The sequence below is a fragment of the Grampus griseus genome (assembly GCF_964374135.1).
Source record: "Grampus griseus genome assembly, chromosome: 5".
Classification (NCBI taxonomy): domain Eukaryota; kingdom Metazoa; phylum Chordata; class Mammalia; order Artiodactyla; family Delphinidae; genus Grampus; species Grampus griseus.
In genome coordinates this window covers 50301149-50313413 of record NC_138998.1, presented here as the reverse complement: position 1 = coordinate 50313413, position 12265 = coordinate 50301149, and the positions used below count along the sequence as shown (strand labels likewise).

Below are 12265 nucleotides of genomic sequence, written 5' to 3'. Positions count from 1 at the left end.
CGATGCTGGGGACACGGGTTTGTGCCCTGGTCTGGGAAGATCCCACATGCCGCGGAGCGGCTGGGCCCGTGAGCCAGTGCGTCCGGAGCCTGTGCTCCGCAACAGGAGAGGCTCGCGTACAGCAAAAAAAAAAAAAAAAAAATTTTTTTCAGATGTTTTTTATTTATTACTGAGATGATCCTATGATTTTCCCCTTTATCTGTTAATGTGGTGAATTACATTTTGTATTTAAAAACTGATTTTGCATTGCTAAATCAACCTTGCATTCCAGAGATAAACTCAACTTAGTAATGATGCATAATCTTTTTTATGCAATGCTGAATTCACATTGCTAATAGAGTATTAGCAATTTTAGAATTTTTCCATTGATAGTCTTAAATGAGATTAGACTATAATTTTCCTTTCCTTTTCTCTTTGTTCTGATATCAAGGTTATGTTAAAAACTCATTAGAAAATGGAAAATGTTGGGATTTCCCTGGTGGTCCAGGTGGTTAAGAATCCACCTTACAATGCTGGGGACATGGGTTCGATCCCTGGTCAGGGAACTAAGATCCCACATGCCACACGGCAACTAAGCCCGCACTACAACTACTAAGCCCGCGTGCCACAACAAGAGAGCCCGTGTGCCACAACTACTGAGCCCGTGCACTCTGGTGCCCACATGCTCATCACAACTAGAGAGAAGCCCGCGCACTGCAATGAAGAGCCTGTGTGCCAGAATGAAAAATCCTGCGTGCCGCAACTAAGACCCAACACAGCCAAAAACAAATAGGTAAATAAATATTCAAAAATAAATAAATAAATGGAAAATGTTCTCTCTTCAATCTGTTTCTTGAATTTGGGGTGTACTTACCCTGAAACTATCTAGGCCAAGCATTTTCTTTGTAAGAAAGAATTTTAACTTTGGAATCTATTCTTTAATAATTATAGAACCAACCAGGATTTTTTTTTCTTACTGAGTCATTTTTTTTTGTATTTTCTTCAGAATTTATCAATTTCAACTAAGTCTGCAATTTGACTGGCAGAAAGTTGTTCATAATATAATATGCATGTGTCAGTGTATTATATCACATCTAACATTTTATATTTGCTCTCTCAACCTTGAAAGATGTTTGTCAACATTATTGGTCTTCTTAAAAAGCTAAATAAAACAATAAATTACTATGAAGTGAACAAGTATATAACATAAAGGTTAAGAAATAGAATGCTGCCAGAGTACCTAAATTCCCATGTGCCCCTTCTTCATTTTCCCCCATGGAGGTTATACTATGTTGGCTTTTAGAGTAACAATTTTCTTGTTTGCCTTTAAACTTTTACCAGATAACTCTACAACCTTACACAATAAAGTATCACTTTGTCAATTTTTAAACTTTATATAAATAGAATTTAAAAAATAGTTATTTTTATATCTGTTTTCTTTCACTCAATACTCTCAAGATTTATCCAGGTCATTGCATGTTCAGGAGTTCATTCAATGCATGACTATAATACAGTATATTCATCCATTATAATGTTGATATAAATTTCTGATTTTTCATTTTCAGGCTTTTATGTATAATGTAGCTATGAACATTCTTTTGTACATGGATTCTGGTATTCGTGTGCCTATTTTTCCTGAAATAAATATCTGGGATTACAACTGTTTGGTTTTAAGGTATGCATATCTTAAACCTTACTGCTTAATGCCCAAGCATTTTATAAAATGATTATACAATTTACACTCCTACAAGCAGTGGAAGAGACTTCTCTGCTTCCCATTTGTGCTAAGCAAATATGGTGCATGTGCAATGGTATCTTACTTGCATTTTCTGCATTATGAATGAGGAACATCTCTTAATAAACTTATTAGCCATTTGGGTTTCTCACTTGTAAAATGCCTTTTTTTCTATAGAGATGTCTGATTTTTCAGTTATTTACATATTCTGGATATGAGTCGTTTGTCAATTGCATAAATTGCAAACATCTACTCTGTGACTCTCACTCTCGTAATGATGTCTTTTCATGACTAGAAGTTCTTAATTTTAATGTAGATTTATCAATCTTTCCCACTATAATTAGTTTAAACAAAGTAACAAGTTTAACAATCTTTTCCAACCCAACAGATTAAACATACTCTCCTATATTACCTAGTAAAATCTTTATAGTTTTACCTTTCATATTTAGGTCTACAATTCCCTTAAAATTCATCTTTGTATATAGCATGTGAAGAAATTAATTTCCTTCCCTTCTTTTTTTAATAGAGATACCCATTTTTCTCTGCACCATTTATTGAACAGTCTTTTCCCCAATGTTTTAAAGTGCTACTTTTGTCTGTTTATGTATTTTCAATTATAATCCATTAATCTATTTGTGTTCAGTACACCAAAACTTCCAACACCTCAACGTCTTGATTGCTACGACTTTATAATAAACCTTGTTTCTAATAAACCTTCCTCAACTGAGTGGTTATTCATAACTCTTGTATTTCCATATAAATTTTTAAAACAGTTTGTTATTTTACACACACACAAACACACACACTTTGTATTTTGACTGGCTTTGTTTGAATCTATAATTCAATTTGGGGGAAACATTTTTCAAAAGTAAAGTAACCAATCCATGACTATGGTATAATATCTCTATTAAGGTCTTTAATTAACGTAAATAAAGTCCCATGGTCTTCTCTGTAAGATCTTGTACATCTTTTATTAGATTTATTCTTAAGTACTTCAGTGGTTTTTATGCTATTGTAACAGGTATCTTTTAAGAAAAAGCATTTTCAACCTGTTTGTGGCTGGTGTTAATATAATTCATACTTGTATACTGATTTTGTATCAGAATTTAATTTAGTAACTTATCTGTAGATTCTTTAGGATTTCCTATCTACACAATCATATCATCTGTGAATAACAGCAGTACTGGTTTTTCCTTTCTAATTTTTATACCATTTCTTTTTCTTACAATACTGCACTGGGAGGGACTACATTAAAATGTTGATTAAAGGTGAAGTAGGCACCCCACTCCTTTCTGATCACAAAGAATATGTTGCCAAGGTTTCATCATTAAGTATGATGTTTGTTATAGTTTTTTTGGTAGATAACCTTTTATAAGTTTAAGGATGTTCCATTCTACTCCTAATCTGCAAAAAGTCTGATCACAAGAGACAAATTTATCGGATGTTTTCCCTGCAACTACAGAGGTAATATAATTTTTCTCCCTTAACCTATTAGGAAAATATACTGATAAATTATCTAAAATTAGAATAACCTTGTGTGCCTGGCATAAACCCAACTTGGTTATGATATACTATTCTTCTTATATATTACAATATTTCATTTGTTAACATTTTGAAATATTGCATGTATTTTCACAAATAGGATTAACATTTCTTAAAATGTCCAAAGTTATCCAGAACTCATAAAATGAGATGGGACGTCTCCTTCCTCTATTCTCTTTAAGTATTTGTGTAAGATTGATATTAATTCTTCATTAAATATTGAATAGCATTATCCAGTGAAGCCATCTGGGCCTGGTGATTTTTTTCTAGGAATAATTTTAAATGTGGATTCCATTTCTATAGTGTTTATAGGAACATTTATATGTGTTCTATTTCTTCCTGTATCAGTATTAATAAGTTACATTCCTCTAGAAATATGTCTGTGAGAATTGTGGTATTCGGTTGCAGTAATGAGTTCCAATTTGCTCACATCTTCCTGCATCCACACTCCTGGGTAATAGTACCTTCCCACATTGACTTTAAAGCTCCCTTTAAAGTTAAAATTAACTACCTGCTACACTTTGCCAGTGAACATCCAATACATTTCCAAGTTCATGCCTTTTCTCACATCACTTCCTCTCCCTGGAAAACCCACATCTTTGGAGGCAACCATAGCTCCCTCCATCCCAATACAATGATAAAAGTTGTGTATTTTCTGCCAGAAAAAATGCATACATGCACATAAACACAAACTTTTATATAAACTATCATAGGATTCACTACCTCCATTCTGCAAAGTAGATTCTAGATTAACGACTCCTAACTTACACATTGCCCAGTATACATAATGCTTACAAATACTAATAGAGGGAGGAATAAGCAATAAATATGCAAGCAAATACACAACAGAGCAAAGGCTGATATAAGCATTCATACTGGCTTATGAAAATTTGTCTGAAAGAACTGTTTAAAACATGAAACATAAAATATACTTGAGTTTTAAGTATTTATTTACAAAGTTCTTCCTAATACAACTGCTTTTAAAATATAGCAATAAAGGATCATTTACTATTTAAAAGTGGTACATATGTGGCATAGAAAAAAATCTATATAGTCAGTTAAACTATTATAACTGATAACTGAAAATTGTTAAGTGACAATTAAACATTTGCAGTACTCCCTAAACAGGTAGGAAATAAAAATGCATTTATTCATAGGAACTTGATTAATTTGTATTACTGACTTAAAAAAAAAAGACTACGGTGAAAGATAACATCAGGGTTTGAAAAGTATTTTACAAAAGCAAATAAATGTATTTCAGTTTTACACTTAATTATGAGGCCATGATAAAAATTTGACCATACACATATCTATGTATTTTACAGCAGGTTAGCCAACTTTAGAATTATTTCATAAAGAATATAAACAATCTTTACCACAATTTCCCCATGGTCTTATCCTTCAAAATAAAATTCCACACACTATCAAACTAAATCAAGATTTGCTAGTGGCTAAAATCATCATAAGTATATTGTCCCTTAAACAGCTACAAGTATACACCAGTATCATGTTTGTGCAAAATATACATTATTTTCTAATCTTTCTGCCCTTATCTCAATTTGCAAGCGTATTTTGAAACCATCTCCTTTAACTGTTATTCTTGTTAATAGCGGCAAATCTTTTAAAATCCACATGCTGTATCTTTATTTATAAAATAAACTGCAAAAGGAGCAGTTAAATAACTACTTTAAATAGTACATGTGGACCAAGAACCCACTATTCAGAGATCTATGCAGGTTTTTATCTAGTAAGTACTGTGGTATCACTTAATTTCTGAACAAATTGAGATACACAGATATTTATTTCCAAAAATTCATTCATGGACACTATACAAAGAGATTCACAGTAGTATTTGGCGTCAGCCAATAAAATTTATTTACTGCATCACGTGGCAAAGTTACTAATATCATGAATAACTTAAATGATTGGTCTTCAATTGCATTCAACAAAGAGAAAAATTACATCAAAATCAATATAATTTTTTACATGAATTAACTCAAAAAATGTAAGAGGTTAATCTTACTCTTTCAAGAAGAAAATAAAATGGCATAGTTTAGTGTTACCTTCTTTCCAGCGTTCACCAAGTGCTAACAACAAGTACCATTTAAGTCAGTTTCTTATGTGAATATGAGGTTGTTTAAAAGTTTCTACAAATTAAGATTTTTTTAAGCTTCATATCAAATGAGTTGTAGATCTACTTAAAGTATGACTTCTCCTTTCAAAGAAGGAAGGAAGGCTGACAAGGGAAGGAGATGGGATGCCCTGTGAAGACAAAATATTGTGTATTTAAAATTTTTTCTTTTAAAAATTGTAATATACAGTTTAGTATCATACATGTCATTTTTACATTTTACAAATTATCATAACAAGACATCTGAAAAATCTAAACTCTTTAAATAAAATTAGGGGGGAAGGGTGGGGAGAACACATAATTAAAACTATTTTAGCATTCTGAAAACAAGAAACAAATGGATAGACTAGTTTACTACATATGAACTCAGTTGAAACAGATATATGCTTAGTGTTTCAGGTTTTTTTAAAATTATAAATTAGAGTATAAGTTTTGAGGTTAAAAAGACAAACCCTAGTGGTTTCTTCTTAACTTAATCATAAAGCAGAATTAAGAGGAGTAAAATTACTTCGTGGGAAATAATTTTCTAAATTAAAAGTCATAAACTACGAAAGAGTTTTTATATTATGTATGCAACCCGTATTTATATGTCTGTATGTGTTTGTATGATTTTGCTCCATGTAAAAATTGAGCAAAACAGCAGTGCTTCTGATAATAGAGATTATTAATATACTAAGCTGTCTAAACTTATTGTTTCAGAGTGTCAAAGTTAAATATCATCAGATTTTTAATAACAAAGAAACATAGACATGAATACCAAACACTCAAGAGGGAGTGTAAATCAAAACAAATTATAAAGGTACTGTTTTATTTTAGCAGATATTAATGGCTAACTGCAACTAAACTTAGAGCCAGCAAGGTAGCTAGCTGTAAGTTCTCATCAACTAGGTAGTAAATAAAATGAAGTGTTTAAAGAGCTAGGTTGGTAAAGTATTACCATTCAAGTGATAGCAAAGAAATGATTTAAGTAGATAGTATAATAGTTTACATTTTCCTCAGGTAAAACCTTTACGATTTGCCATATTAAAAGCATAAATTTTACATAAATGTCATAAATCTAAGATTAAGAATCAGATCTGTAATATAAATCCACTTCACAGGACAATTACTACTATTTTTTAAATAATCATTTTCATAAATAAGAAAATCTCTAATGGGACTGATTTTTTCTGGACTTATGAGTAAATTACCTTGCAAACATATCTTTATGTGCCAATAAGCAAAGAAACTCTATTAAGCCTATGTTGTGAATTCAAAGCAGTTATAAAGTTGTGAATTCAAAAGTCCCCACCCACCTAATAAGTAATTCAGTGGAGAAAAATACTTTCTTTTTTCACAAATGCAAACTTCAAATAGCTAATAAGCTCACATTAAACTTCACGAGGCTTGTTTCCATTACTGGTTGGCATATCTCCTAATTCTTCACAAATGTCAAAGATGACTTGGATAGAACTTTTTTTGAAATTTGAAAACTCAGTATTTCCTTCTAGCATCTCTGAAAAACTAGCTCGTGAGGCAGAATGACGTATAGATCGAAACCAGGAGTTTTGAGAGCGCCCACCAGTAGAGTTTGAGCGCTGAACATAACCATGCTTAGTAAATCCAATTATAGTGCTTGTGGAAACAGAATGGGTAATCTGTTAGAACAGAAATAGGCAATTGAGAAGAGGACATGAACGCCTTAAAGATATTTTAGGTACTTCTTATTTATGTTGTCTACATAAAATTGACAAAATCATAAATAATATATATTAATTTTCCAAAATTCTTCTATTAAATCCAATTATCTTCATTTGAAAAGCAATGTTTATAATAGTTACTATAAATGCAGGAAATAAACAAGGGATAGTACTTTGGACTTCAGAAAGCTTACAGTCCGATTTTAGTAAATGAATGCTAAATTTTGTCAATTTCAATATATTTTTCATTAATCAAATTTCTTTGCAAAAATTTATATCATCAACTAAGTACAATTTCTCTCTCACTGGAAGGTTAATCTTGATTAAAAGTTCTGTATAAACATACTCATATTAGCTGTAACCTTTGATGTATATTAACTAACGACTTAACTAGCTTTATAAAAAAATAAGTTATTAAGCATTATGTGCCTTTTCTGTATAAACTTTAACAATTAAAGGTAACCATTTATAAAACACCAAAGCACTCCCTTTGTGTATATTAACTTATTTAATCCTTACAACTACTACTTTAGATTCATTTTACAGACAGTGAAATTGAAACAGGAAGATCTCTAATAAGCTGACAAAGGTCACACAGCTAGCAAATAGCAGAACCGCGATTTGAACATGTGAGTTCCAGAGTTCATGCTCTTAACCACTACTCAAACTGCCTTTGAGTACAAAATCACATTATACGTGAGTGTGTGTGTGTATTTACTCTCTACAATAACACCATAGGTAAGTACTATTAACCTCTTTTCTCTCATCTGCAAAAATGGGGATAAGAGAGAATAGGAAACTTGCTGAAGGACATACAGCTAAGAAGTGACAGTCACTTGCTTTTCTTAACCTTAGTAGGTAAGGTTAATAATTTTTACAAAGGACAGATACATCACTATTTAGTGATAATAATAAATGTTAGAAATGCCCTTAATATTAATTAAATGACTAAAATTCTGACACTGTTGGGAATTTGGATTGCTCAGGAAACATTTAAAAATATATACATGAATTTAGAACCCATATCATCCTTTGATATTCACAGCTTCAGAGATTATATATTCATCACAGAAATAATGAAAGAAATAAAACTCAGTCTCTGCTATATTACTGGAGCCAATCTATAAATAGAACCATAGCTATTTACATCAGTAAAGTGATAGGCCAGATTGAAACATGTTTCTTAGAGACCTACAACTCAATCCCAATAAAATTTCATATCAAACTACACATTAAGTAAGTCTCTAGTTCATTAAGTGAGGTTTTCTCAGTTACCTAACCCAGTAAAGAGGTCAGATGCTTAGATATATCCAAAAAATTGATGGAGATATTAATATTTCCATCTTTAAAAAGTTAACAAATTCCACACCAACTTCATAAATTTGGAGTCATTTAGCCCATTAAATCAAAATCACTTACTGCTAATGAAGATGTGCTAGACAGACGACTCATTACATGCTTATCATTGCTAGAAGGACTTCTTCCCTCCACTGAACTTTGGGATGTCATAAGAGCCCTTCGTAGAGCTCTTTTTGGAGTTTTGGAGAAAGAGAATGCTCTTGTAACCTAGAGTTAAATTACAATTAATTAAAAAACCTAGACAAATCTAACTGATTAGAACAATTATATGTAAACAAAGCCAAATTCACACCAAAAGTTTTTCTATAAAAAGTATATAGCAAAATTAGAATCTCTTTGGACAAAGCAGTGAGAAAATGTAGTACATTGTAGATTACTCCATCTTGGTTTCATAGAGCACCTACACTAGTCCAGCAGGAGAAAGTGGGAGGGAAAATTTGGCATGAGAGAAGAAACCTGGGTGTTATCTGATTCTGCTACAATTTAGTTGTGAGATCTTTGATCCAAAGTCACTTAAACCTCAATTTCTTTAATTGAAAAAGTGTAGGAGTTTATTTGAATCATCATTGTTAACATGTTTATCTACTATACATCATACATGTTAAATGCAGAGATACAATGATGATTAAAGTATAAAGCCTCCCCTCAAAGGCAAGGAAAACAACAACCAAGACTTATAAACCTAGCAAGTAGACTACAGTTGCAAAATTTTACCTGTAAAATTAAAAGTCTAGTTCTACTTTTAAAAAGCCCTATTACCAACATTCTTGTGTAGTCCTCAACAACTTCAATACTGTAAGGTAAGTAACAAAGCTATCTTCATCATTAGAAGTCTGAAACACACTTATGGTAAGGAATAGATCCCAGGTTTCCTGACTCTACTGTGTGCCCTTTGCTGAAAAATATCTGATTTTTAACATGAACGCAATTCATGTTAAATGCAATTTCTAACATGAATGCACACGTATCTATACCTAAAACACCATCAGAAGTATCATAGTAACTATAATGGGAAGGATAACAATTTGTTATAATTACTGTGCCAAAGAATTCACTGAGCTAAACTATTATCTCTGTAGGCCATTGCCTAGAACCAAAAACAGCTTTATTTTATACACTACCTGATGTCTATGGCAATACTATTTTAATATACTCTGAAAAATACATTTTGGAGATATGCTGAATAATAATTTCACTAAGACTCACCTTTTTTGAAGTCTTTTTTATTGCTCTAGATGCTCTACTCAATGTACTGTCCATATCTTTCGTATTTACTTCAAAGGATTCTGGATCAGCAGTGTAAATAAGATTCTCCTGTTGAAAATTAATATTTTTATTTTAAAATAAACAAAATAAAGATACACAACTGTTCCTAAAATCAAACCTTTAAGAACTTACATGCTCACATAGGGAGCATATATAAATGAAGCTACTCAAGATTTCTGATGGGTTTGATATAATTTCTACTCTGAAATTTATTTAAGGCCTCAAAAAGTATATAACAGAAGAACAAAAACTGATTCAAAGAATCAGATTTTTATATTTTTTACAGTGTGTGTGTGTGTGTGTGTGTGTGTGTGTGTGTGTGTGTGTGTATGAGTATAGAAATATTTCCTCTTCAACATGGCAAAAGTTCTCAAATGATAAGACACCGACTCAGGGCTTTTAAAAAATTTACTATGCATAATATTTGAAATGTAGGAAAGAGCTCAACTGAAGTTGCCTAATATCTGAATTTACAAACATTTCTTAGTAACAAAATTTCACAACTGGGAAGAATTCTGTGGTTTAACACAGTATAAATCAGGATATAGTTAAATGTTTGCTGCCATCTTGTGGTTAATTTTACTTTATGAAATATCTTCATTAACTGTTTATATTTCAGTTCTAGAATTATCAGCCATCCTGTGGCTAGTAATTCAATAGATTTTATTTTAAGGAAATTTTTCCATTAACCGTTTACATTTCAGAATCATGGTTATACATTTAGAAAGGACTGCATAAGCCATGTAGTCAGGCATTGTGATAAATGCAGGAGTAATCTCTATAATAGGCAATCACTATACTGCAGAAATCCATTTTATATATGGATATCTAGAACTATGAGAAAAAATTCTTCCTTATAATGAGCAGTTTTTTGGCTTTACAAAAAGCTGTCTGCATCTCTTTTCTCATCAGCACTCTGTTGTACACACTAGCACTGTATTTCCTTCTATGAACCTTTTTGTGGAACAATCCTTTATTTATAACAACATATTCTTGGCCCACAGAAATTTTTTTTTTTTTTTTTTTTGGGCGGTACGTGGGCCTCTCACTGCTGTGGCCTCTCCCGTTGCAGAGCACAGGCTCCGGACGCGCAGGCTCAGCGGCCATGGCTCACGGGCCCAGCCGCTCTGCGGCATGTGGGATCTTCCCGGACCGGGGCACGAACCCGCGTCCCCTGCATCGGCAGGCGGACTCTCAATCACTGCGCCACCAGGGAAGCCCCCCACAGAAATTTTTAAAAAACAAACAAATCAAGGGCCAGAGGAGGTGGTGGAATAGAAGGAAGTGGAACTCACCTCTTCCCACAAATATACCACAAATACATCTACATATGGAATAATTCTTATAGTATACCTGCTGAATGCCAGCAGAAGATCTCATAAAACCAAAATGCAAGAAAGATGACCACCTAACAGGTAGGGTGAAAGAAAGAAAACGGGAATTGGGATGGGATCTGTGCCCCTGGGAGGGTGCTGTGAAAGAGGAAAGGTTTCCTCACCATGGGAAGCCACTTAACCAGCAGGGGAGATCAGTGGGGAGAGAAAGGGAGCTTCAGAAGCTTGGAGGAGAGTGCTGCAGCCAGTGTGCAACAAGAAGAACATAGACCTGCACAGAAGGCCCTGGCCATTTCACTGCAATCCCCAGCCTAGGACCCACATCTGCTGGTACACACAGGGGCTAGTGCTAAAACTTGGGCTTCAGAGGACAGACCTGAGAAGACTGGCATTGGCTGCATGGAGACAGCCTGAAGAGGCTGGAGTGTGGTCCACAGCTGCAAACAGGGGCATGCACAAGAAGGAGCCCAGATCTGTCACTGATGTCCCATTGTTAACCTGCAAGCTCAAAGGGAGGGGCGGGGCCTGGAATAGCAGCCTCATTCTCGGTGTGCTCAGAGGGTGAGGCTCTGCCTCTGTGATTTGGGAGCGAGCAAGCTTGGGTGAGCTGCCCACACATGGAGGCAGGGCTGAAACCCTAGCCTATGGCCAGCGGCCGCACAACTTCAGAAGCAGGGTTGAAATCTGAGTGTTCCAGCAGCTGTGATATCTGCGGATTTGTGCATCTGAGACAGCTTTGTAAACCCAGTGCCTGCAGGACATCGGAGTAGATTATTGGCGCTCCTGTGGCTGGGGCAGGTCTGGCGATAGCAGGCTCTGCTGGCGCTCACACACAGAGCCAGGGCCGGGGTCTGGGCTGACTCAGTAGCTCCTACGGTGGGTCCAGATGCTTGACCCAGTCCAGGTGCACGACCATGGTATACCAGTGCTTGAACTCAGTGGTTACATGTCAAAAGATCTATGCTAGTGGCTTTGTGAGCACAGCACCTGAGAGATACCCCAGCTTACTGTCTGAATTCCCATGGTTGAGGTGGGACTGAGGGCAGTGCCAAAGACAGTATACATTGGTGAGCCAACACGACAGGTAACAAGCAAAACCACAGAGCGACTTCCCAGTAGACAGCTTCTGCAGAGGAATAATCAGGGGTTCCTCTCCCAGCAGGGGCATTCAAGCCCAACTACCTCACACCAGTCCAGAAACAGAGCTGGTGGCATCTACTCCAACAACTGGGGTGCAGAC

General features: G+C 34.5%; 1 protein-coding gene across 2 annotated transcripts in view; it reads right to left on the bottom strand.

Moving 5' to 3' along the window:
- Nucleotides 1–4280: 4280 nt before the first annotated feature.
- Nucleotides 4281–12265, bottom strand: part of ECT2 (epithelial cell transforming 2) — a gene marked incomplete at its 3' end in the record, with an annotated part of 64477 nt that continues 56492 nt past the window's right edge. The window contains exons 23-25 of one of the 2 annotated variants that reach the window (XM_082655609.1): nt 9632–9739; nt 8486–8632; nt 4281–5518 (exon numbers count right to left, since the gene is read on the bottom strand). In XM_082655609.1, coding sequence (XP_082511735.1) covers nt 5429–5518; nt 8486–8632; nt 9632–9739 — 345 coding nt within the window. Of the gene's footprint in view, nt 5519–6757; nt 7025–8485; nt 8633–9631; nt 9740–12265 lie in introns of those variants that run through there. The other variant, XM_082655608.1, reaches the window with a different exon arrangement.